Consider the following 26,786-nt stretch of genomic DNA (forward strand, 5'->3'; position numbering starts at 1 on the left):
AAGAGAGAGGAATATGCAAACCAGGCTTGAAGATGGGTTAAATCAGAGCTTTTCATTCCACAAAAGAGAAATTTTAATGGGGTCAGAACACTGATCTTCTAATATTTGAAAGCCTGTTAACTAGGAGAGAGACAGCAAACTATTTTGTTGTAGGAGGACCCACCCAGCTCTGACGGTTTAAAGCGTCATGAATGCAAATTTGAACTCCAGAAAAGCAGAGCTTCCTAACAATGGGACTTCCACAGCAATGGGATCTGCTTCCTCTTTCAGTGTGTGCCTTTTCTATGAGCGAGAGACTCCTAGGAAAGCAGCAGCCCATTAGGAAAACGTGTGGGAACTCACTCGCAGGTTCTTTATTTTTTTTGAGATGGAGTTTTGCTCTTGTTGCCCAGGCTGGAGCACAATGGTGCGATCTTGGCTCCCTGCAACCTGCGCACCATGAGTTCAAGTGATTCTCCAGCGCCCTCTCCTGAGTAGCTGCGATTACAGGCATCCACCACCATGCCTGGCTAATTTTTTGTATTTTTAGTAGAGATGGGGTTTCACCATGTTGTCCAGGCTGGTCTCAAACTCCTGACCTCAAGTGATCCACCCACTTTGGCCTCCCAAAGTGCTGGGATTACAGGCATGAGCCACCGAGCCCACCGGGAACCCACGGGTTTTTTGGATGGTCTCTGAATGTCATGTAACTTTTACTTTTTATTAAAAAAAATTTTTTTGACACAATATCTTGCTGTGTTGCCCAGACTGGAGTGCAGGGGCAAGATCATGGCTCACTGCAGCTTCTAACTCCTGGGCTCAAGTGATCTTCCTGTCACATGAGTCTCCCAAGTAGTTGGAACACAGGTGCCAGCCACCAAACCTGGCTAATTTGGTTTGGTTTTGTTTTTTTAGAGATGGGCTCTTGCTATGTTGCCTATACTGGTCTTGAACTGCTGGCCTCAGGCAATCTTCCTCCCTTGGCCACCCAAAGTGCTGGGATTACAAGCATGAGCCACTGTGCACAGCTGAAATTTTCGACTTAGTCTTTTTGTACATGTGACATTTTATTCATAGAATCCATAAATGGAAGGGAAATTTCTGAGTTCAGAGCAATACATATGATACAAGACTTGATATATAGACTAGAGTTTCTTAGCCTAACTGGAGGGGCTGGCTTAGGTAATCCATGGACTCCCTGAAATTGGGGACACCATTGGAAATATGTGTGAGCTCAGGGGCAGTTTCCTATGATTTTTAGGCCTCAAAATGTCTCTTGGACTCAAAATTGCCTTAGGGCAGAGGACGTGTGTACCCCCAGTATAGAATCTCGGACAGTGAATGTGAGTAAACATTCGGCAGAAAAGCTCTGCCAAACTGAGTGCTCTCATGTGACTTTTTCATCAAGTCAGTATTCCTGGGATCTCTTGTACATGATAATCTCACTCTTGTACATGATAATCTCACTCTTGTACATGATAATCTCACTCTTATAAGGTTTCATCGTTTCTGCTTACCCTAGTTTTCTTTCCCACTCTGTTCCCTCTCCCACCAGACTGGACTCTGAAATGGGCATGTACAGAGATGAAGAGACCCCAACATGCTTCAGGCTTTGAGTGGAGAGGACAAAGCCTCTGCTGGGACAGGGAACAGAGGGATGTGGAGTCCCTGAAGATGCTTTTGGACAATGGTCTGAGGTTGGGACAGTGGCATGAGATACCATTCACCCAGGATCTCCAGGACAAGAGATCAGAATGGCAGTTACAAGTGTTTTTTTTCAAACTGGTTGCCAGGTTGGCATGAGCCATGACATCAGAGATTCCGACCTTCCTGATTGGAGGGACCGGACTCCGTGGTGCCTGGAGGTCAGTTGGACAACAGTATCTTCTCAGAGCTGTTCTCCACTCCTGACTTCTCCTAGGCTTGAGAATTGATAACATACTCCTCTGGATCCTAGCAGTGTCCAGAAGAAGGCCATGGACAGAACGGAGACTAGGTTCCATAAGAGGGGACAGATTACGGGAAAGATCACGACCAGCCGTCAACCGCACCCCCAGAATGAGCAGAGTCCCCAGCGGAGGACCTCGGGGTACCCCCTCCAGGAGGTGGTGGATGATGAAGCGTTGGGACCATCAGGTGAGGGGACTGGTGGAAGAAGAGGTGGGATAGGATTGACTAAGACGAAGGAAGGGGGCCGGGTGTGGTGGCTCACGCCTGTAACCCCAGCACTTTGGGAGGCCGAGGCGGGCGGATCACCTGAGGTCAGGAGTTGAAGGCCAGCCTGGCCAATATGGTGAAACCCCATCTCTACTAAAAGTATAAAAATTAGCCAAGTGGTAGTGGTGCACACCTGTAATCCCAGCTACTCAGGAGGCTGAGACAGGAGAATCACTTGAGACTGGGAGGAAGAGGTTGCAGTGAGCTGAGATCACGCTACTGCACTCCAAAAGAAAAAAAAAAAAGAAAAGAAGGGTCAGCGGTCAGGAAGGAGAACCTGAGGAGGGTGTGTGGGAAGAATGGAGAAATTCAGGCTGGGTGCGGTGGCTCACACCTGTAACCCCAGAACTTTGGGAGGCCAAGGCAGGTGGATCACTTGAGGTCAGGAGTTTGAGACCAGCCTGGCCAACATGGTGAAACCCTGTCTCTACTAAAAGTACAAAATTGAGCTGGGCATTATGGCAGGCACCTGTAATCCCAGCTACCTGAGAGGCTGAGGCAGAAGAATAAATGGAATCCAGGAGATGGATGTTGCAGTGAGCTGAGATTGCACCACTACACTCCAGCCTGGGTGACAAAGCAAGATTCTGTGTCAAAACAAAACAAAACAAAAAAGGAGGGACTCAGAGAGCCAGGGACCAGGGAAGGACATGAGGCAGTGTTCAGAGGACAGAGAGAGAGAAGAATGGGGAGGGGAAGGAGCGGCACATGGGGTTGAGCAGAGGACAAAATCAGAAAGATGGCTTAGAGAAGCCAGCAGTCTGCGAGTCTGGGGAGGATGGAGAGTGGTTTGGGGTTTGGGTCGGGGTCTAAGGTGATCAGATGCAGAAGCATTACACGGTGGCCTGGTTTCTTTACTCAGCCCCTGGGGTAGATCCCAGCCCCCCATGTAGGTCCCTTGGCTGGAAAAGGAAGAGGGAGTGGTCAGATGAATCTGCGGAGGAGCCGGAGAAGGAGCTCGCCCCTGAGCCTGAGGAGACCTGGGTAGTGGAGATGCCGTGTGGGCTCACGATGAAGCTGAAGCAACAGCGAGTGTCACCCATCCTCCCTGAGCACCACAAGGACTTCAACAGTCAGCTTGGTAGGAGGACACCCCAGAGAGCACCTCCAATCCTGTTCTTTCTAAAAAGAGGAAACTTCCAATAACCACACTTTTCCAATGGGAAAGATACGCACCCAGTGGGTGAGCTCTCCACGCAGGAGGACTCAGAAGTGATCACTCATGAGGGACACTTAGGAGACGATAGAGGACTAGGCTAGACTTGTTAAAGTTTGGCGCTTGGGATGAGAAAGCTTGGTTTCGGGCCAGGTGCAGTTCCTCACGCCTGAGATCCTAGCACGTTGGGAGGCTGAGGCAAGAGGATTGCTTGAACTCAGGACTTTGAGGCTGCAGTGAGCTATGACTGCACCACTGCACTCCAGCCTGGGTGACAGAGCAAAACCCTGTGTCAAAAGAAAAACGAAGGCCGGGTGTGGTAGCTCATGCCTGTAATCCCATTACTTTGGGAGGCTGAGATGGGTGGATCACTTGAGGTCAGTTGTTCGAGACCAACCAGACCAATATAGCGAAACCTCATTTATACTAACAATACAAAAATTAGCCAGGCATGCCTGTTATCCCAGCTACTCGGGAGGCTGAGACAGGATAATCGCTTGAACCCAGGTGGAAGAGGCTGCTTTGAGCCAAGATAGCGCCACTGCATTCCATTCTGGGTGAGAGAGTGAGACGCGGAAGGGCCCAGAAGTCAGGAAGCAGCACATGAGGAGGGTGTGTGGGAAGAATGGAGGTACTGAGGCAGGGTGCAGTGGCTCACACCTGTAATCCCAGCACTTTGGGAGGCCAGGCAGGCAGATCACTTGAGGCCAGGAGTTGGAGACCAGCCTGGCCAACATGGTGAAACCCTGTCTCTTCTAGAAGCACAAAAATGAGCTGGGCGTTCTGGTGGGCACCTGTAATCCCAGCTACTTGGGAGGCTTAGGCAGGAGAATCACTGGAACCCAGGAGGCAGAGGTTGCAGTGAGCCAAGATCGCACCACTACACTCCAGCCTAGGCCACAAAGCAAGACTGTTTCTCAACAACAACAACAAAAAAAAAAAAAAAAAAAAAAAAAAGGGACTCAGCCAGGGACCAGGGAAGGATACGAGGAAGTGTTCTGAGGACAGAGAAACGGGAGAATGGGGAGGAGAAGGAGCGGCACATGGAGCTCAGCAGAGGAGACAGACAGAAGGAAAGATGGCTTGGAGAAGCCAGCAGTCTGCGAGGCTGGGGAGGATGGAGAATGGTTTGGGGTTTTGGGTCGGGCTCTAGTGTGATCAACTGCAGAAGCATTACACCGTGGCCTGGTTTCTTTACTCAGCCCCTGGGGTAGATCCCAGCCCCCCGCATAGGTCCTTTTGCTGGAAAAGGAAGATGGAGTGGTGGGACAAATCTGAGGAGTCGGAGGAGGAGCTACGGAAGGTGCTCGCCCCTGAGCCTGAGGAGATCTGGGTGGCGGAGATGCTGTGTGGCCTCAAGATGAAGCTGAAGCGACGGCGAGTGTCGCTCGTGCTCCCTGAGCACCATGAGGCCTTCAACAGGCTGCTTGGTAGGAAGACACCCCAGAGAGCACCTCCAATCCTGTTCTTTCCAAAAACAGGAAACTTCCAATAACCACACTTTTCCAATGGGAAAAATATGCCCCAGTGGGTGAGCTCTCCATGTGGGAGGAATGTGAAGTGATCACTCATGAGGGACACTTAGGAGATGATAAAGGATTAGGTCAACTTGATAAAGGTCAGCGCTTGGGATAAGAAAGCTTGGTTTCGGGCCAGGCGCAGTGGCTCCCGCCTGAGATCCCAGCACATTGGGAGGCTGAGGCAAGACGATTGCTTGAACTCAGGACTTTGAGGCTGCAGTGAGCTATGACTACACCACTGCACTCCAGCCTGGGTGACAGAGCAAAACCCTGTCTCAAAAGAAAAACCAAGGCTGGGCACAGTAGCTCATGCATGTAATCCCAGCTACTCGGGAGGCTGAGACAGGAGAATTGCTTAAACCCGGGAGGCAGAGGTTGCAGCGAGCCAAGATCAGGCCACTGCATTCCAGCCTGGCCCACAGAGCAAGACTCTGTCTCAAAATAAATTAATAAATAAATAAAAATAAAAATCCAAGAAAAACAAAATCAATAAACAAAGAAAGTGGTTTCAGCTGTGCCCTCTGAAACTTAATATCTCTTACTGACTTTTCTAAACCTAAGTGTCTCCATCCATAGTGGGGGATACCAAGGCCATGGTCACACCCTGATGTGACTGTCTCATGAGGAAATGATGGGAATTCCTTTATGACTCTGCAGTGGTCCCTCCGTGTCTGTTGGAGGAGGTCCTGGCTGATTCCCAGCTCTACATCCTGTAGATTCTCACACCCAGGGCCTCCTTCGGCCTCTTCTCAGGGGAGTCTCAGAGCAGGAGCCTCTCTCCCTTGCCCAGTGAAAGTCATTCTCCCCTCTCCCATCCACCTCACCCGCGGCCACAATCCTGAGACTTCCCCCCAGGAGGCACACTACTCCTCGCTGCCCTGCTGCTCCCACGGAAACCCTGTCCTGCTTCTCACACTGACATCTGCTCTCTAATCACAGAGGATCCTGTCATTAAAAGATTCCTGGCCTGGGACAAAGATCTGAGGGTGTCGGACAAGGTAAGGTTGTTCTCCATGTAACTGTTCCTGTTCCAACGCATGGCTGGGCGGAGGGCGCAGCTTCCAAACCCACAGTTCTCCCTCCACCACCTCCCACCAGATGCTCCTACAGTCTTTTTTTTTTTTTTTTTTTTGTGAGACAGAGTCTTGCTCTGTTGCCCAGGCTGGAGGGCAGTGTCTCGATCTTGACTCACTGCAGCCAATGCCTCCTGGGTTCAAGCGATTCTCCTGCCTCAGCCTCCAAGCAGCTGGGATTACAGACATGAACCACCACTCCTGGCTAATTTTTGTGTTTTTAGTAGAAATGGGGTTTTGCCATGTTGGCCAGGTTGGTCCTGAACACCTGACCTCAGGCGATCCACCCGCCTTGGCCTCCCAAAGTGCTGAGATTATAGACGTCAGCCACTGTGCCCGACCAGCTCCCATGGTCTTGAGTCTTGGCACCCACAAATTTTTTTTTTGAGAGACAGAGTCTAGCTCTGCTCCCCAGGATGGAGTGCAGTGGCATGATCATAGCTCATTGCAGCCTCTAATTCCTGGGCTCAAGCAATCTTCTTTCCTCAGCCTCCTGAGGAGCTGGGACTAGGCACATGCCACCATGCTCAACTAATTTTTGAAATGTTTGTAGAAACAGGGTCTCACTATGTTGCCCAGGTTGTTCTCCAACTGTTGGGCTCACATGATCCTCCTGTCTCCACCTCTCAAAAAGTACTGGGATCACAGGCTTGAGCCGCCACTCCCGGCTATTCTTGGTCTTTTTATGATTTGTCAGCATCTCCCTCAGGATTCTGCTGGTCTCTTGCAGAGTGAATGAGTGGCCCCTGCCTCTCCTATGGGTCCTTTGGGATCTGAGCTCTGGGCCACAGTCTGGCCGCAGCCCTGAAGCTCCTGGCCCCTCTACTCTCAGCTCTTCGGGACAGTTCTCTGCCTGGCACACAAAAGACCCTCCTGACACCAGCCGACCTAGACACACTCCCTCCAAAGATCCCATCGGAGCCCACCATCCTGGGAGCATCACCCAAAACCCTTCCTCTGGCTTCTCGGATTTGCATCCGACCTTCGAATACCCCTCCATCCCACAATTTCCAAATGAGTACAGTCACCCCAACACTGAGGTCCCTTCTCTGATGGGCAGCCCCTCCCCAGACCCTCATTCCCCCTCTCCACAATCTTCCTCTTCCAAGATGTGACCTCTCCCTCTCTGTGTTCCTTTCTCTCCATCAGTATCTCCTGGCTATGGTCATAGCGTATTTCAGCCGGGCCGGCTTCCCCTCCTGGCTATACCAACGCATTCATTTCTTCCTGGCTCTGTGAGTGGTTTCCTGCCTCCTATCCATCAATATCCAATGCCCTGGGACAGCGGGGGAAGTGGGATTCCAGCCTTTCATTTATTCTTTCACCTATTTGTCCTCTTTACTCTGTGTACAAAAAAGAGAGGATTATACTATCATAGACTGTTGTTTCTAAACAGAAACTCAGGCTGGGCACAGTGGCATACGCCTGTAATCCCAGCACTTTGGGAGGCCGAGGCAGGCGGATCACCTGAGGTCAGCAGTTCGAGACCAGCCTGGCCAACATGGCCAAACCCCGTCTCTACTAAAAATAGAAAAATTAGCTGGGCGTGGTGGTGTGCATCTGTAATCCCAGCTACTCGGGAGGCTGAGGCAAGAGAACCCTTTGAACCCAGGAGGTGGAGGTTGCAGTAAGCTAAGGTTGAGCCACTGCACTCCAGCCTGGGTGACAGAGTGAGACTTTTTCTCAAAAAAAAAAAAAAAAAAAAAGCCAAAAAAACAAACTCCAATGCCAGTGTACAAATAAAAGAATAAAACAAAAGGAATCATAAACCGCTCATAAGGGGAAAAGAAAAGGAGTGGAGGAGCGGACATGCCGCTTCCTCCAGCAAGCAGACATTTCTGGTTCTTCTCTCTCTCTCCTTCCCACACCAACCACAAATGCCATCGACCTCCTCTGCGTTCCCATGACAGAGGCCACAGTTCAGGTCCCCCTCGCATCACTCAAATCCACTGTCAAATGCTCCCTGCTGGGGTCTCCTGGAGTCTCTCCCCAAGCCAGGGGGCTTCCTAGTGCAGCCTGAACATCTTTCCAAAGCACGACAACCTCACTGCCCACCTGAACAACTTCCTTAGCTGATGCCTTTCTCTATCGAGGCCAGGGTCCACAGTGTCAATTCTACCCTCTCTACAATCTCTACAAGCACACTGGCTCGCCATCTTGGTATTTCCTGGCTCGGCTTCACTGCTCCTTCCAAATGCCCTCCACTCGACTTTGTGTTTGTGTTTTCTGTCTGGGTGTCCCGCACACATGTGGCTCTGAAGGGAAGGACCCATTCCTTGAAGTCAGTTCACCCTACAGCCTCTGTGATGCCTTCCCTCATCTTCCAACTTCTGCATGCCCGTAGCTCTCTAGTTACATCCTGGACACTGGGATTAGGTCATCTGCCTTGATTACTCCCAGTCCCATTAGACTAGATGCCTGTAGAAGGCAGGGTCCTGGCAAAATATCAATGTATTCAATTTCTTTTATTTTTTTGAGACAGACTTGCCCTGTCCCCCAAGCTGGAGTGCAGTGGTGAGATCATAGCTCACCGCAGCCTCCATATCCTGGGCTCAAGCGACCCTCCCACCTCAGCTTCTTTATTAGCTCCAACTACAGGGCTGTGCCACCACACCTGGACAGTTTGTTTGTTTGTTTGTTTATTGAGACAGAGTCTTGCTCTGCCTCTCAGGCTGGAATGGAGTGGCCCAATCTCAACTCACTGCAACCTCCGCCTCCTGGCTTCACACAATTCTTATGCTTCAGCCTCCTGAGTAGCTAGGCCTAACGGGTGTGCCACTGCACCAGGCTGATTTTTGTATTTTTAGTAGAGATGGGGTTTCTCCGTGTTGACCAGGCTGGTCTCCAACTCCTGGTCTCAAGCGATCCACCTGCTTCAGCCTTCTAAAGTGCTGGGATTACAGGCATGAGCCACCGCGTCTGGCATATTTCTTATATTTTTAATAGAGACGAGGGTCTTGCTATGTTGCCCAGGCCTGTCTCAAACTCCTGGCCTCAAGTGATCCTCCTGCTTTGGCCTCCCAATGTGCTGGGATTCCAGGCGTAAGCCACCACTCTCGGCCACCAGTTGGGTTTTTGTCTCCATCCTGAAGGAGTGGGAGACGCCCTTGATCAGGTCTCTGTCCAGCAGAGCCCTCCTGAGGAAGGCATGGCTCTCTGCAGGGTGGGTGCCAGTCCTGAGCTAGGGATGGTCCCTTACCTTCCTCTCTGGGAAGCTGACCTCAGCCGGAGGCCTCTCCTGGTGGTGCCCCTGAGCAGCAACCTGATTTCTGTCCTCAGCTACCTGGCCAATGACATGGAGGAGGACGACGAGGACTCCAAACAAAACATCTTCCACTTCCTGTATGGGAAGAACCGCTCTCGCATACCCTTGCTCCGTAAGCGTTGGTTCCAGTTAGGCCGTTCCATGAACCCGAGGGCCAGGAAGAACCGCTCTCGCATACCCTTGCTCCGTAAGCGTCGGTTCCAGTTACGCCGTTGCATGAACCCGAGGGCCAGGAAGAACCGCTCTCAGATAGTCCTGTTCCAGAAACGTCGGTTCCACTTCTTCTGTTCCATGAGTGGCAGGGCTTGGGTTTCCCCGGAGGAGTTGGAGGAGGTGAGTGGGGCCTGGGGAGGTGGAGGAGGTGGGGAGGAATTGGGTGGGCTGGAGGCTGGATGAGGGGAGAGAGGGATATCCTGGCGAGTCCCCATCTTCTCAAAGGGCGTTTGTTTTTCCAGATCCAGGCTTATGACCCAGAGCACTGGGTATGGGCGCGAGATCGCGCTCGCCTTGCCTAGAGCTCCAGGGACCGTGGAGGCCTGAGGTCATCGGCCTGAGAGAAGGTACATCTGCATCCTCCGGGGTAAAGGCAGAATATTGGGGTCTATTTCGGAAATCCGAAGAACCCAATTGCTTGATCCGGCTTCAACCCTGGGCAACGTGGCAAGATCCCCTCTCCACAAAAATACAAAAATTAGCCAGGCGATGTGGGACGCATCTCTACTCCCAACTACTCAGGAGGCTGAGGCGGGAGGATCGCTGGAGCCGGGAAGGTCGGGGCTGCACGGAGCCCTGATACTGCCACTGCACTCCAGTCTGGGCGACAGAGTGAGACCCTGCCTCAAAAATAATCATAAATACTGAGTTTGGGGAAGTTCATTATGATTGACACACTTGAGTTACCGATTTGGGTCGAGGGTTCAGTGAAGCTTTGGTTTACATCTTGTGCAGCTAACCACGGTGAGCACAGAGCATGAGACTTCATCATGAGGAGGTAGGATTAAGGATTAGGCTTCTGGACTCGTGGTTCGTGATGTTGTCACATTAGAAACACATCTAGCATGGTTACAAGTCTGGATCTTAAGTGACACAAAAGGCCCCAGCTGTGATGAAGTCCAAAGCCACATTCTCTGAGGGTGCCCTACTCCCTGGGCAGACCCACCCAAAGTCCTTGCTATGAAGCAGATCACTGGGGCTGACCTTGGGTGTATTAAGTGAGTTTTGGAGTCGTGGTCACCAAAGTGTGAGTTTCACAGTTGAACACGATGGTTCAGAAGCAGGGTATAGAATGAAAGGCAGCAGATAAAATTGCATTTCTCAATTGCTCTGAACTCTAGACTTGACATGGGACATGAATAACCTTCCTGTCTAGAGAGCTGCCTCCTTGAAGTGTGACATTGTCTCTCTCACTTCCAGAACACCGGACCCAGGGGAGATGTGGATTTTCAGCAGGAACTTTATTCCAATGCTAATGGCAGACACCAGGAAGGAGGAGAGGAACCATTTGTGCACATCATCTAGAAGAACCTGGACCATTCTTGATGGAGCTGAATACAGTGATCACGTTGTCCTCCTAGGAGCAGGGGTGGGGGGAGGGGGGTGGGGTCCTTCTAGGAGTCCTTGGAGAAAAGTAAGAAACCAGGAGTGTTTCCAGTTCCACCCTTTCCTGCGGCACCACCACCCTTTTTATATTGCTGAATTCCAACCTCCCTGGGGCGGAACGTGGAGGTCCTGTTTCTTACGGACTTGGTTGCCACAGTCCAGGAGCATTTGAAGGCACAATGCAGGGGCTCAGATTGGCACAGAATTCTTTTGTGAAATATCAGTGCCACAGATTGTAACAGATAGCTTCATGCACACTCTGCATTTTATTGGTTTGTTTGGAAAATGTTGGCCATTGAATTATTCATAGATTTATTTCAAATAGTTTGGAAATTGTTGTACTTTTGAAAACATGCTGTTCCTGTAGTTTTTTGATGAGAGTTATAGTTGTTATATATACATAAAGATAATTTTCATTTTTAAGAGACGATTCTTTTTATCCTAAATATTTTATTATCTTTAAATTTGTTTCTGTATTATTATATGTGCTCCTGAAGCGAGCACTCTTTTTATCTATGATACTTCCACAATAATCTCTTCTATTTATAGCTATTGGTAGTTCCCCACCAGAAAAAAACATAATTCTGGTGATAGAAATTTTTATTTGCTGTTTTGGTTTGTGACTGAATTGTGAGAATTCAGTTGTGATTTTTAACATGTCTCAGATATATATAATAACACGTCTAATATATACCATCTATTTTATTGGTTTATTTTGAAAAACATGGGTATATAATTATTTAAATATTATTTTATTTATTGAAATATTTATTAAATAAATTTATTTATTTAAATATTATTACTTTAAATATTATTTTAAATATTTTGGAAATACTGGTATTTTTGAATAGATGCTGTTTCTATAAAGCTGTGTGATGGGTGTTATAACTGTTGTATACACATACATATAATTTTCTTTTCCTTTTTAAGAGAGGATTCTTTTCATCCTAAATCTTTTACCTTTCAATCTTTGTATCTATTATTACACGTGCTGCTGAAGGGAGCATGGTTTTTATCTATGATACTTAGTTAACATACATATTACATTTATAGCTATGTAGTAGTTCCCGTAAATTCTTGTAAAAATAAATTTTTATTTGATATTTCATATATGTTTGAAATGTGAGAATTCAGATGCAATTTTTTACCTTGTTTTGGCATGTTTGTATGTTACTTTAAAGAGGATGTGTGTTCTAAAGGAGGACATGAGCTGTGTGTTTTCAAGAGAACAATAAGAGTGCGTCTCTTGGGGAAACATAATAAAAATGAACTTTTCTCACCTTCACAGCAATGGTGATCATATTGGTCTGGATTGATTATTTGCTGCCCAGTGATATTTTTCCTTAATGGGGTTGTGGTTATTTGAACATATTTATTAGCTCTGGAAGATAATCCTGTGCTGTTTTTTATGTAGAAAAAAACATAAGGCTGGGTGCAGTGCTCACACCTACAATCCCTGCAGTTTTGCAGGTCATGGCGGGAGGATCACCTGAGGCCAGGAGTTTGAGGCCAGCCTCAGCAACATAGCATCTACATCTATTTTTAATTTTTATTTTTTAAAGAAAAACAATAGAAGAGAAGGCTGATCCCAAGCTACAGGGTTTTTTTGTTTGTTTGTTTGTTTTGGAGACAGAGTCTTGCTCTGTCTCCCAGGCTGGAGTGCAGTGGCACAACCTCGGCTCCCTGCAACTTTCACCTCTGGGTTCAAACAAATTCTCCTGCCTCATCCTCCCAAGTAGCTGGGACTACAGGCACCCGTCTGTACGTCCGACTAACTTTTGTAAAAATAGTAGAGACAAGGTTTCACCATGTTGGCCAGGCTGGTCTCGAACTTCTGACTTCAAGTGATCCACCCACCTTGGCCTCCCAAAGTGCTGGGATTACAGGCATGAGCTACTGCGCCCAGATGCCAAGCTAGAGTTTTAAGGCAGGAAATGAGAGAAAGATATTGAGAGAGGAAAACCAGGTGGTAAGAAAACTCTAAAGGTGGCCGGGCGTGGTGGCTCACGCCCATGATCCCAGCAGGAGTTTGAGACCAGCCTGGCCAACATGGTGAAACCCTGTCTCTACTAAAAATACAAAAATTAGGCAGGCGTGGTGGTGCACGCCTATAATCCCAGCTATTTGGGAGGCTGAGGCAAGAGAATCACTAGCAGAGATTGTGTCTCCTCACTCCCTCTCAAAAAAAAAAAAAAAAAAAAAAGTTCCTGCAGCAGTTAAAGCTGTGAAAGACAGGCACTCTGCCATGCAATTCTTTGTGATTTTTCTTTTTTCTTTTTGGAGTTGGGGTCTTACGCTGTCACCCAGACTGGGGTGCAGTGGTGTGGTCATAGCTCTCTGCAGCCTCAAACTCAAGCTCAAGCAATCCTCTTACCTTGCCTTTCAAATTGCTGGGATTATAAGCATGAGCCACTGCATCTGGCCTGTGTGACACAATTCTGTTTTTTGTCTTTTTTTTTTGGTGGGGGGGGGATGGAGTCTCCCTCTGTCACCCAGGCTGGAGTGCGGTGGTGTGATCTTGGCTCAATGCAAGCTCCGCCTCCTGGGTTCACGCCATTCTCCTGCCTCAGCCTCCCGAGTAGCTGGGACTACAGGCGCCCGCCACCATGCCTGGCTAATTTTTTGTATTTTTAGTAGAGACGGGGTTTCACTGTGTTAGCCAGGATGGTCTCGATCTCCTGACCTCGTGATCTGCCCGCCTTGGCCTCCCAAAGTGCTAGGATTACAGGCGTGAGCCACCGCGCCCAGCCTATGTGATGCAATTCTGATGTCAACTCCCTGATGTTACCTCAAATGCCACAGGTTAAGGCCACCAGCCCCCACTAGGCTGCCCTCGCTTTAGACACACCTGCAGGCTTGGGTGTCCTCAGACCACATGTACTTCTCACCAACTGGCTGCAAATTTGGAGGTTCCCACCATGCCCTCAAGTTCGATAACTCACTAAAACAATTCACAGAATGCAGAAAAGCATGATACTTTCTCTCTTTTTTTTTTTTTTTTTTTTGAGACGGAGTCTTGCCCTGTCGCCCAGGCTGGAGTACAGTGGCCACCATGCTTGGCTAATTTTTGTATTTGTATTAGAGACGGGGTTTCGCCATGATGGCCAGGCTGGTCTTGAACTCCTGACCTCAGGTGATCCACCCGCCTTCGCATCCCAAAATGCTGGGATTATAGGCATAGCCACCATGCCCGGTCGACTTCTAGAGTTTCAATAACAGAGATGTGATTCAAGAAGGGAGACATGTTTTGTAGATGGCAGGAGCTTCATGAAAAGAAGCCAATGAAGGGCAGGACGTGTAGCTGTCTACCTACAGGAAACCAGCCAGGGGCCTCCCCACAGGGACTTCACCACAGATGGCTGGGAAAATCTGCATTAACCTGACCTCTGGACCTAAGACAGGACAAGGCCTTGACCATTTCTACAGACTCACAAGATGTAATCTCTGTGGTCCATGCCCGTGGTGTGATCTGGGAAACGGGGGGCCTTCTAAATGCCAACAACAAGGAAATCAAATGTGCAACAGACAGAAATACCGGCATTGACGTGGGCCATGGAGAGGCCTAAACAGATGACTGCAGTTCACTGATAAGGTCATCAAAGGGGTGACTCTGAAATAATAAATTTCAGATGCCACGGCCCAAATAGCTGCATGAGGTGGGGAAGTCCTCCACAAGCCTCTGCTTCCTTCAGTACCTGTTTATGAAATAAGCCGAGGTACTTCCCTGGGGAATTTCCTTTCTCTTTCTTTCTTTCAAGACGGAGTCTTGCTCTGTCGCCCAGGCTAGAGTGCAGTGGTGCAATCTCGGCTCAATGTAACCTCTCCCTCCTGGGTTTTAGCAATTCTCCTGCATCAGACTTCTGAGTAGCTGAGATTACAGGTGCATGCCACCATGCCCAGCTAATATTTGCATTTTTAGTAGAGACAGGGTTTCACCATCTAGGCCAGGCTGGTCTTGAACTCCTGACCTCGTGATCCACCCGTCTTGGCCTCCCAAAGTACTGGGATTACAGGTTTGAGCCATCACGCCCGGACTTTTTTTTTATTTTTTGAGATGACGTTTCACTCTTGTTGCCCACGCTGGAGTGCAATGGCACGATCTCAGCTCACTGCCACCTCCTCCTCCCAGGTTCAAGCGATTATCCTGCCTCAGCCTCTCGAGTAGCTGGGATTACAGGCACCCAACACCAAACCCAGCTAACTTATTGTATTTTTAGTAGAGATGGGATGTCACCATGTTGGCCAGGATGGTCTTGAACCCCTGACCTCTAATGATCCACCTGAATTGGTTTCCCAAAATGTTGGGATTACAGGCACAAGCCACTGCGCCCAGCCCCACCCATATCTTTTTTGGTCAAGGCAGCACAATTCAGAAGAATCTTGCCAGGGAAGACTGGTAAATGGACGTCGATGTGATGCCTATGGCTCCTGGTGGATTTAGATACCTCCTGGTGCTTATTGATATCTTTACCAGTTGCACGGGGGCTTTTCCATGCCAGACTGAAAACGCAGGAGATCAATGATCAACCTTCAACTATTTACTAGCAGAACACTGAGGGGACTGTGCGGTCACCAATACCTCCTATTGCACTTGGATAAACACCTCCCAGGAAATACAGATGAATAGAAAGGACATAGTCAAACAAGCCGAATGGCTGCATTCCTTCAACCAGAAGGGCCATTAGTCTGTTTTCACACTGCTATAAAGAACTACTGGAAACTGGGGAATTTATGAAGAAAAGAGGTTTAATTGACTCACAGTTCTGCAGGCTGTACAGGAAGCATGGCTGGGGAGGCCTCAGGAAACTGACAATCACGGCAGAAGGCGAAGGGGAAGCAGGCACGTCTGGCCATGTTGGAGCAGGAGAGACAGAGAGAGTGAAGTGGGAGGGCTGCATGCTTCTAAACAACCAGATCCCACAAGCGCTCACTCAATATCACGAGAACAGCAAGGGGGAAGTCGGCCCCCATGAGCCAATCACCTCCCACCAGGTCCCTCCCACAACACTGGGAATTACAATTTGACATGAGATTTGGGTGTGGATACAGAGCTCAACCATGTCAAGGGTAGTTCAACTGCTGAGATTGATTGATTGATTGATTGATTGACTGAGATGGAGTCCTGCTCTGTTACCTAGGCTGGAGTGCATTGGCACAATCTCGGCTCACAGCAACCTCCGCCTCCCAGGTTCAAGCAATTCTCCTGCCTCAGCCTCCCGAGTAGCTGGGACTACAGCACATGCCACCATGCCTAGCTAATTTTTGTATTTTTAGTAGAGACAGGGCTTCACCATGTTTGCCAGGCTGGTCTTGAACTCCTGACCTCGTGATCACCCTGCCTCGGCTTTTCTTTTGCTGGAATTACAGGTGTGAGCCACTGCACCCGGCCAACCACTGAGATTTAGAAGGCAGTCGAGTCCACTATACCGCACCTCACCTGGTTTCTTCCTCTGTTGGGGCCCCTCGTGGCCACTGTTCTGTTACTTTTTGGTCCTATTTATTTAAATGGATGGTGAGCTGTTTGTCCTCCAGGCTCCAACACTTCCACCTTCAGCTTGTATTACAACAATACCAACCTTTCAAGCTACTCCAGGTGACCCCAGAACTCATTTGAACTCAGAAGCCCAAGAGTTTCATTCCTTTCACTTTAGGGGACTCAGTGCCCTGCTCAGCATGAATTCGAAGCAGAAGCATGACCTCCATCCCTAATCCCTCAACAATGAGGAGTGGAAGGTGTTGGCAGGAGGGTGGGGGTGAGGTTTGTAGATCTGTAACTGCATCAGACCAAATCTGGTTCAACTTTTTTTTTTTTTTTTTGATGGAGTTTCACTCTTGTCACCCAGGCTGGAGTGCAATGGTATGAACTCAGCTCACTGCAACCTCCACCTCCTAGGTTCAAGTGACTCTGCTGCCTCAGCCTCCAGATAGCTGGGATTATGAGGGTGCACCACCACACCTGGCTAATATTTTTATTTTTAGTGGAGACGGGGTTTTACCATTTTGGCCAGGCTGGTCTTGAAGTCCTGACCTCCACCTGCCTTGGCCTCCCAAAGTGCTGGGATTACAGGTGTGAGTCACTGCACCCGGCTCAGTTCAACTTTTATGTAATGAGGTTGTCAGTTGTTTTTCAATTGCCATGGACCCACAGGTTGAAGGGCATGTACCCTGTGCATGCCCAGGTTAACCAAGCATGCAACCACGGAGTGGAAACTAAAAGCTCGGCCTGAAGAGCTGAGACTGATTTAAGAACTGGACACTCCATGGCAGGAGCCAGGATCCGATCAGATTGAGTTTTGGTGTCACCCCATGGCAGGATCCAGTCAGATCACACCTCCCAGCATTACTTTATTGCAAGATCCAATCAAATCACAACTCATTACCCTATGCTTATAAAACCTGACATAGCCCCCAGCTGGGTAAGGGAGATTTGAGTATTTCTTCCTGTGTTCTTGCTAGCTGACTTACAAAAAAGCTTTAAAAAAAAGGCCACGCGTGGTGGCTCATGCCTGTAATCCCAGCACTTTGGGAGGCCGAGGCAGGCAGATCACTTGAGGTCAGGGGTGCAAGACCAACCTGGCCAACATGGTGAAACCCTATCTCTACTAAAAATACAAAAATTAGCTGGTCATGGTGACACATACCTATAATCCCAGCTACTTGGGAGACTGAGGCAGGAGAATCACTTGAACCCAGGAGGTAGAGGTTGCAGTGAGCCAAGATCACACCACTGCACTCCAGCCTGGGCGACAGAGTGAGAAGACTCTGTCTAAAAAAAGAACAGTTAAAATTAGCACCAAATGCTTTACGAGTAAAAAAAGTTTTTAGCTGCATATGTTTAAGTAACTTTTTAGATTGTAAAAAATACACATACAAAATGGAAAGGCACAAAGAAGAGAGCAAAAAGTGCATGAGATCTCACATCCAAGGATAACCGCTGAGAACATGAAAGTGCTGACTCTTCCAGCCTTTATACTATACACATTTAGGCCGTTGTTTTCTTTTTATAAAACTGTAATCATATAATACAGATAGTTTTATAATCTGGTTTTTAAACACAACAATTACATAACATTTAGCTGTTTCTTTTGCATTCAGATTCATAAGGGTTCCAGTAACTCATTTATCAGAAAACCAAGAGAAATAGTCTCATTAAAATATAAGTACATAAGGCAGGCATGGTGGCTCACACCTATAATCCCAGCACTTTGAGAGGCCGAGGTGGGTGGATCACCTGAGGTCCGGAATTTGAGACCAGCCTGGCCAGCCTGGACAACATGGTGAAACCCTGTCTCTGCTAAAAATACAAAAATGAGCCAGGTGTGGTGGTGCGCGCCTGTAATCCCAGCTATTTAGAAGGCTGAGGCAGGTGAATCGCTTAAACTCGCAAGGTGGAGGTTGCAGTGAATCGAGATCGTGCCACTGCACTCCAGCCAGGGCGCCAAAGTGAGACTCCATCTCAAAAAAAGATAAAAATTAAAAATAAAAATAAAATATATATATGTTTATATATTTTTCCAGACAGGGTCTTACTCTGTCTCCCAGTCTGAAATACAGTGGCGTAATCATAGCTCACTGCAGCCTCAAGTTTCTGGGCTCAAGTGAATCTCCCACTTCAGCTTCCCAAGTAGCTGGAACTACAGGTGGATGCCACCATGCCCAGTCAATTTTTTTTTTAATTTTTCATAGAAACAGAGTCTCACTATGTTGCCCAGTCCTAATAAACACTATGTGATGAAAAGAAAAAAGTAAATCACCCTAAAGTTAAGTCTTTAATGTTAAGTCTTTAACGAGAAATGCAAATAAAGCATTTCTCAATAGATTATGGCAAGAGAATCAACTGAAGAATAAACATCTTTAGTAAATCTTTTGCTCATGTGCATTAACCAATACTCTTGAAAACCAGGATTAATTTACTGTACCTTCTTAATATTCCTTTGAAATTCCTTATGGCGCACAGGTAGTGTAGAAAATAACTGCTTCACGCTGACTGTGGTCCCTCTGGGGTGGGGGTAGGGGGTTTTCTGGATGATTTTCCCATCGTGATCAAACACCAGTCGAGTCCCAACCTTCGCCGATGCGTGGCAGGTAGAAATGGTGACATCGCTGTGAGAGAATACCAGGCGTGGTGTGTTCAGTGAGAGACCCGTGATGTTGAGCATTGACTACGCTTTTCTTCACTTGCTTTTCTCCCAAAACTTTCTTAAAAAGCTGATGATCCCTCTGAGATAACCAAGATCTAAACGGTTGAGGAGTCATCATAAAATCTAAGGTTTGGCACCTAAAAGACAGCGAGACACAGAGCACTAAACATGCTTTGTTTTGATAAAAGCTTTGATTTCATTTTTCAGGTTGAATTGCAAAACCATAAATGATCTCAAGGTTTATTTATTTACAAATAGAGATTTGTTTTGTTATTACTCTTCAAATAAAATTGTTTTAAAGAATTTTTTAAAGAATTAAAAAAATTTTTTTAAATTTTTAAAGAATCCAAAAGATATTATAATTAAAATGTATATGTAGGGCAGGGTGCGGTGGCTCATGCCTGTAATTCCAGCACTTTGGGAGGCCGAGGAGCGCAGATCACTTGAGGCCTGGAGTTCCAGACCAGCCTGGGCAACACGGCAAAACCCCATCTCTACTAAAAATATAAAAATTAGCCAGGAGTGGTGATGCACGCTATAGTCCCAGCTCTTCAGGAGGCTGAGGCACGAGAATCACTTGAACCTGGGAGGCAGAGATTGCAGTGAGCTGAGACTGTGCCACTGCACTCCAGCCTGGGTGACAGAGTGAGACTCTGTCTAAAAAAAAAAAAAAAAAATATATATATATATATATATACACAGACACACATATATACACACACACATATATGTGTATATATATACACACACACATATATGTGTATATATATACACACACACATATATGTGTATATATATACACACACACATATATATATATTTAAATATAATTATAAAAATTTAGTATCTGTGCTATAATTAAATAGTACTTTGGTGAAATGTTTCCCTAAAATTTGATGATGAAAAGCAGTGGTAACTATCATTTATTACCTACATGTTATGTTAAAATTGAGAAGTTACTGTTCTAACAAGGGTAACCATTTTTTTTAACAATACTATTTGCTTCATTTCATTCATTTATTTCCCACATTTCAGAAGTACTAGGACTTAGATTGGCAGTGAGACAAAACAGAATTCAGAAGCTAGAAGCTGAGATACCGAGATAGAAAATTGTAAATAATAACGATTCCAATTAACTTTCTGAGAGGTTTTTCTAAGGGGTCAAGTGAATGGATAAAAACATTGTATCACCTCAGTGCACACAGTGAGCTCAGAGCTTCCCCCTGAAAGCCGAAAGTTTCAACCTCAGTTAGGTCGGCAAACTCTTGAATCTTACATGTGTGATGTTTCAGAGCTGAAAGAGACTGTAAAGTAAGGACTAAGATACCTCAAGTGCTAAAACAATGGATATACATGATATCTAGTAACTGGCTTAAAAAACTGTTTTTGCGTTTCCCAAGACAGTGTTACTCAAAATTCTGAGACATGTGGCCCAATTATTTTATAATAGGATTAGAAAAAGTCAACTTACTTAAGCCTTCAAAGTTTTCTTCTTCTACCCCACATCCATTGTCTGAAACTTCAATGAGATCCACTCCATAGTCCTTAAGCTTTAGATCTAGAAAGTTTAAATATTTATGTATTTATTAAAAATGGACCCATGCTAGAATGGCATGAACCCGGGGGGCGGAGCTTGCAGTGAGCCGAGATCACGCCACTGCACTCCAGCCTGGGCGACAGTGAGACTCCGTCTCAAAAAGAAAAAAAAAAAAATGGACCCATGCTATAAGTTTTTATATTGATATTATTTATAACATATGCAAATTGAAGAGTCATAACTATACCTTTAGTTAAACGTACGAGTATCATTTTGTATATTTCATTTTTATAAAGCCCTTTCTGGCCATTTACTAGCCCAGATTAAATAGTTTAGCTTTTTCTTTCCTCTTTTTTTTTTTTATTGTCCATAGGCTAGTCAAATGAAGCAGTTGGAGTGGAGAAGGAACAAAAAAATCTGTAACTGGTTGTGATCAATTAGTGGTTAACACCGTTGCACTTTGACCAGCCTTTTCTTTTGAAAGAAATAATTTTAACATACCCAGTAAGGAGAAAGGGGGGCAGGCGCGGTTGTTCATGCCTGTAATCCCAGCACTTTGGGAGGCCAAAGTGAGCAGATCACCTGAGGTCAGGAGTTCCAGACTAGCCTGACCAACGTGGAGAAACCCTGTCTCTACTAAAAATACAAAATTAGCCAGGTGTGGTGGTGCATGCCTGTAATCCCAGCTGCTCGTAAGGCTGAGGCAGAATTGCTTGAACCCGGGAGGCGGAGGCTGCGGTGAGCCGAGATCGTGCTGTTGCACTATAGCCTGGGCAACAAGAGCGAAACTCCATCTCAAAAAAAAAAAAAAAAAAAAAAAGACAACTGGTTCTGGAATCAGACTTCCTGGATCCTATTTTATTAGCTTTATAATCCCAAAAAAAGGAAATTTCCTGTTCCTTAATTTCCTCATCTGTAAAATGAAGATAATAAGTTCTATCTCATAAAGTTACTCAGCAGATTAATAATTTTTTATGTTTATTTTATTTTGTTATTTTCTTTTTTTCTTGTTTTTTTTTTGAGATGGAGTTTTCTTCTTGTCACCGAGGCTGGAATGCAGTGGCATGATCTGATCTTGGCTCACTGCAACCTCCACCTCCGAGGTTCAAGCAATTCTCCTCCCTCAGCCTCCCGAGGAGCTGAGATTACAGCCATGCACCATCACATCTGGCTAATTTTTGTATTTTTAGTAGAGACAGGGTTTTACCATGTTGGTTAGGCTGGTCTTGAACTCCTGACCTCAAATGATCAGCCCTGCTCTGCCTCCCAAAGTGCTGGGATTATAGATGTGAGCCACTACTCCACGCCTATTTTATTTTATTTTATTGAGACGGAGTCTTGCTCTGTCCCAGGCTGGTGTGCAGTGGCACGATCTCGGCTCACTGCAACCTCTGCCTCCCAGGTTCAAGCAATTCTCATGCCTCAGCCTCCCAAGTAGCTGGGATTACAGGCTTCTGCCACCAGGTCCAGCTAATTTTTATATTTTTAGTAGAGACAGAGTTTCACCATTTTGGACAGGCTGGTCTCAAACTGCTGACCTCAGGTATCCACCCACCTTGGCCTCCCAAAGTGCTGGGATTACAGGTGTGAGCCACCACACCCGGCCTGCTTTATTTTTTTAATAGAGATGAAGTCTCACCATGTTGGCCAGGTTGGTCTTGAACTCTGGCCTCAAGCAATCCCCCCACCTTGGCCTCTCAAAGGGCTAGGATTACAGGCGTGAAACACCACGCCCAGCTATTCTGCAAATTAAATGAGATATTTCTGTGCAATTCTTAGCATAACACCTGCCTGGCACACCATAAGAACACAATAAAAGCTGTTGTTATTATTATTACTACCTAGCTAAGTACTAGGCACATAATAGGTGCTAACTTTAACTTAAAAATAATAATTTATTACTACATCAACACTTGATACTCTTATTTCAATAACAAATGTTTCTTGACTGCAACAACACACACTAATCATTTCTTGTGGCTTAAAACTCTCCCAAACTTACCAATGTTAGTGGCACCAGCATCCAGACTGTTTTCTACTAACTCCTTCACTGCAGTGCTTAGACTCAGTACCACTGGCCCAGAGCAAATCTGATGGACTGACTTCCGATCAATAGGTTTGATGGCCTTAGCAGGTTCTGTACTAAAGAAATGTTACAAGAAACAAAGCAAGTATTCAGCTACATATTTTCATCCTGATTTTAACTGTGGGAAATGACTCAACACTGTAAATAGTTTATGGGTCTAATCTGTTCATTTATTATATTAACAAATACATTTATTATATCCAGAAATAGAAACACAGTTTTACAATCCTTAAACATGTACCCAAAATACTTCTGGATAGATACTTCAAATTCAACAGATCCTTACTACCTAGGATCCACTTGGAGAAAACATACATTGTATCTCTCAAATTACCAAAATCTTTGGCAAAAATGGTGTCTTCTTTCTTGAAAACTGAAAGCATGGCCTGGTGGGGTGGCTCATGCCTGTAATCGGCTAATTTTTGTATTTTTTTTTAGTAGAGATGGGGTTTCACCACGTCGGGCAGGCTGGTCTTGAACTCCCGACCTCAAGTGATCCACCCACCTCGGCCTCCCAAAGTGCTGGGATTACAGGCATGAGCCACTGCACCCGGCCCACCTGGATAACTTCTAAAAATATTTTATAGAGATTAGATGTTGGTATGTTTTATTTTGTTTTGCTTTTTTTGAGACAGAGCCTCGCTCTGTCGTCCAGGCTGGAGTGCAGTGGTGTGATCTCAGCTCACTGCAACCTCCGCCTCCCGGGTTCAAGCAATTCTCCTGCCTCAGCCTCCCAAGTAGCTGAAATTACAGGCACCCATCACCATGCCTGGCTAATTTTTGTATTTTTAGTAGAGATGGCATTTCACCATGCTGGCCAGGCTGGTCTCGAACTCCTGACCTCAAGTGATCCGCCTGCCTTGGCCTCCCAAAGTGCTGGGATTACCGATGTGAGCCGCCACACCTGTCTGAACCTAGATTCTGTTCTTGCAGTGTGAAGTTCCTGAATGTTGGGAGCAGAGGTGCGATGTGATCAGGTTTAGAACCTGGTCCTGGCTGGGTGCAGTGGCTCACACCTGTAATCCCAGCACTTTGGGAGGCCGAGGTGGGTGGATCACCCGACGTCAGGAGTTTGAGACCAGCCTGGTCAACATGGTGAAACCCCGTCTACTAAAAATACAAAAAAATTAGCCAGGCACGGTGGCGCACGTTTATAGTCTCAGCTACCTGGGAGGCTGAGGCAGGAGAATCGTTTGAACCTGAAGCTGGAGGTTGCAGTGAGCCGAGATCACACCACTGCACTCCAGCCTAGGCAACAGAGTGAGACTCTATCTTAAAAAAAAAAAAGAACAAAGAACCTGGTCCCTCTGGATACTGAGAGGGGAATGGGCGACGGGCAGGAGTGGACGTGGAGAGTTCAGCTAGAGAGGAGCCACGGACATCCCAGCGGGAGACCAAGGTGGCTCTTGCTTGGGGATTGCAGGGATGATGGAGAGAAATGGGTGGCTTAGACACTCCAGGGAGGTAAAGCGATCGCTGGAAGTGAGAGCGAGGGAGGGGTGCTTCCTGGCTGCCTGTGCCCACCTGCTGCCATCCGAATTCCTTTGATGTTTGGCCTGCTGAGTCATCTGCAAGTCATTACCCCGCAACAGTTTTTCCTTTTTAACAATGCATTTGTTTCAAACCATTGAGCCATTATGTTCCGGGCCAATGGATTTTGTGGTGTTTCCCCAACTACACAGTCCTGGGGAATATTTTAAATGCCATTTAATAAAAAGTTCTGCACAATGCCGTTCCCGTGACATGTTCTGCTCAAAGCCGTCACGAGCTGGTATTCAAGGGGATGGGGTTCGGCTGAGGACCCTTTTAGGTGTGACTGTGCTGGGCAGAACGCCCTGGCATGGCTCCCCAGGGCCTGATGGGACTGTGCCTGTGCTGGGCAGTGCCCCCTCCCTTGGGTTCTTCTTCTTTTTTTTTTTTCTTCAGATGGAGTCTCGCTGTGTTGCCCAGGCTGGAGTGCAGTGGTGTGATCTCGGCTCACTACAACCTCTGCCTCCCAGATTCAAGCGATTCTCCTGCCTCAGCCTCCCGAGTAGCTGGGACTACAGGCACGAGCCACCGCATCTGGCTATTTTTTGTATTTTTAGTAGACACGGGGTTTTGCCATGGTGCCCAGGCTGGTCTCAAACTCCTGAGCTCAAGTGATCCACTTGCCTCAGCCACCCAAAGTGCTGGGATTACAGGTGTGAGCCACCATGCCCAGTCTTGTCTTTCAAAAATATTAACGATGTATTAATGTTCTTGTGGAACACACCTGCCGTTGAGATGACATCCCCAGAACCCCTTTTCCTGGGGCCTTGCCGTAAAGCAAACTGTGGTGGTGCACTCACTTGCAAAGCACAGAAGACCCCAATTTTTGCATTCACGCCCAGGCCACGTCAGAAACTGGGCATGGCCTCTTCCCTCTGCCTTATCTCCCAATTCCTGCGGCCACCTCCTGCATATTTCTGGAATGCAACTCTTCCTCTCCAATCCTCTTTGTCTGCCCTGGTTCAGATCTGGTTCTTCCCAGCCCACAATCCCTGCTACCACCCCCTGGCCACCATGGGTGCCACTGCAGAACAGGACCGTATACACCCCTGGTCTCTCTGAGTAGCTCTCTCTCCTTCTTCCCTCTTTTTAAAAAAACTTTTTAGAGATGGGGTCTTGCTGTGTTGCCCAGGCTGGTCTTGAACTCTTAGGCTCAAGAGATCCTCCTGCCTCGGCCTCCTTCTTCCATTTGCCCTTCAAAATTCAGCTCAAGGCCGGGCATGGTGGCTGTCACCTGTAATCCCAGCACTTTGGGAGGCTGAGGTGGGAGGATCTGTTGAACTCAGGAATTTAAGACCAGCCTGGCCAACATGGTGAAATCCTGTCTCTACTAAAAATACAAAAAAATTAGCCAGGCATGATGGCAGGCACCTGTAATCCCAGCTACTTGGGAGGCTCAGGCAGGAGAATCACTTGAACCCGGGAGGTGGAGGTTGCAGTGAGCCAAGATCATGCCACTGCACTCCAGCCTGGGCAACAGAGCAAGATTCCATCTCAAAAGAAAGGAAAAGAAAAGAAAAGAAAAAAAGAGTCAGCTCAGAAATAACCCCAGGGACCAGCCGTGGTGGCTCATACCTGTAATCCCAGCACTTTGGGAGGGCAAGGCAGATGGATCACCTGAGGTCAGGAGTTCGAGACCAGCCTGGCTAACATGGTGAAATTTCATCTCTACTAAAAATACAAAAATTAGCCGGGTGTAGTGGCAGGCGCCTGTAATCCCAGCTACTCCAGAGGCTGAGGCAGTAGAATTGCTTGAACCCAGGAGGCAGAGGTTGCAGTGACCTGAGATCGCACTGTTGCACTCCAGCCTGGGCAACAAGAGCAAAACTCGGTCTCAAAAAAAAAAAAAAAAGAAAAAGAAAAGAAAGAAAGAACCCCTAGGAAGCCCCCTTGGCTCTCAGTGGGGGCCAGTAGCCTCCCCTCGGCTCCTGGACTATGATTCAGTCTTTACACCCTAGGTTCCAAGATCTGTTTAGAGGGTGTTTCCAAAGTCAAGTTCCAGGCGGCTCCTGAGGGTGACGGCAGCTCCTCAGTGGGCTCAGAGAGGCTGTGCAGAAGGGAGGGGCAGCTGCAGACTCGCATGGGAAGTCCCTGGCGCTGCGCCTGGCATCAGCACGGATTGTCACAGTAAGAACAAACACAGAAGGGCCCCAGGACATGCAAAAGCCTGTGGCCAACATGGCGAAACCCCATCTCTATTGAAAGTACAAAAATTAGCTGGGTGTGGTGGCAGGCACCTGTGATCCCAGCGACTCAGGAGACCAAGGCTCGAGAATCACTTTAACCTGGGAAGTGGAGGTTGCGGTGAGCAGAGATCGCGCCACAGCACTCCAGCCTGGGCAACAGAGTGAGACTCCACGTTAAAAAAAAAAAAAAAAAAAGCCGTGGCAATCCTGTTCCTAGCTGGTCCTTGAACCCGGGGAGGATTAATTCATCTTTTCACACAGCAAACACCAACGGCCCCCTCCTTCTCCCTGTCATACCTCTCCGGGGCCGGGCCCCTAGCCAACTGTCTTGGGTCTGGATAGGACAGTGTGAGACAGTCTCTGCTGAAGGGTCACTGACAGGGAGGTGGTCTTTTAACTCTGTCTTTTTTTTTTTTTTTTTTTTGAGTTGGAGTCTCGCTCTGTCGTCCAAGCTGGAGTGCAGTGGCACGATCTCGGCTCACTGCAACCTCCGTTTC

The 26,786-nt window shown here is 47.3% G+C and overlaps 2 protein-coding genes and 1 long non-coding RNA gene across 3 annotated transcripts in view; 1 reads left to right on the forward strand and 2 right to left on the reverse strand.

Annotated features, from left to right (window-relative positions):
* LOC129135518 (uncharacterized) overlaps window positions 1-17,575 on the reverse strand; it is a 48,839-nt gene extending 31,264 nt beyond the window's left edge. Inside the window, exons 1-2 of the long non-coding RNA XR_010158546.1 lie at window positions 17,451-17,575; window positions 15,569-15,655 (exon numbers count right to left, since the gene is read on the reverse strand). This is a non-coding gene — a long non-coding RNA (uncharacterized LOC129135518). The remainder of the gene's footprint in view (window positions 1-15,568; window positions 15,656-17,450) is intronic.
* The window catches only part of LOC745916 (DNA mismatch repair protein MutL), a 69,631-nt gene that overhangs the window by 40,512 nt on the left and 2,333 nt on the right, over window positions 1-26,786 (reverse strand). The window contains exons 3-6 of the mRNA XM_063815931.1: window positions 22,490-22,629; window positions 20,422-20,508; window positions 20,142-20,244; window positions 18,729-18,912 (exon numbers count right to left, since the gene is read on the reverse strand). Of these exons, the coding sequence (XP_063672001.1) occupies window positions 18,729-18,912; window positions 20,142-20,244; window positions 20,422-20,508; window positions 22,490-22,629 (514 nt within the window). The remainder of the gene's footprint in view (window positions 1-18,728; window positions 18,913-20,141; window positions 20,245-20,421; window positions 20,509-22,489; window positions 22,630-26,786) is intronic.
* LOC129135404 (speedy protein E1-like) lies at window positions 1,625-11,532 on the forward strand. Its single transcript, XM_054655817.2, has 10 exons — window positions 1,625-1,676; window positions 1,773-1,844; window positions 1,937-2,115; window positions 3,059-3,277; window positions 4,555-4,782; window positions 5,812-5,870; window positions 7,095-7,180; window positions 9,225-9,543; window positions 9,666-9,770; window positions 10,624-11,532. The coding sequence occupies exons 2-9, from the start codon at window positions 1,786-1,788 to the stop codon at window positions 9,723-9,725; spliced, it is 1,209 nt and encodes a 402-aa protein (XP_054511792.2). The 5' UTR covers window positions 1,625-1,676; window positions 1,773-1,785; the 3' UTR covers window positions 9,726-9,770; window positions 10,624-11,532.

This window comes from Pan troglodytes, chromosome 6 (genome assembly GCF_028858775.2).
Source record: "Pan troglodytes isolate AG18354 chromosome 6, NHGRI_mPanTro3-v2.0_pri, whole genome shotgun sequence".
Classification (NCBI taxonomy): domain Eukaryota; kingdom Metazoa; phylum Chordata; class Mammalia; order Primates; family Hominidae; genus Pan; species Pan troglodytes.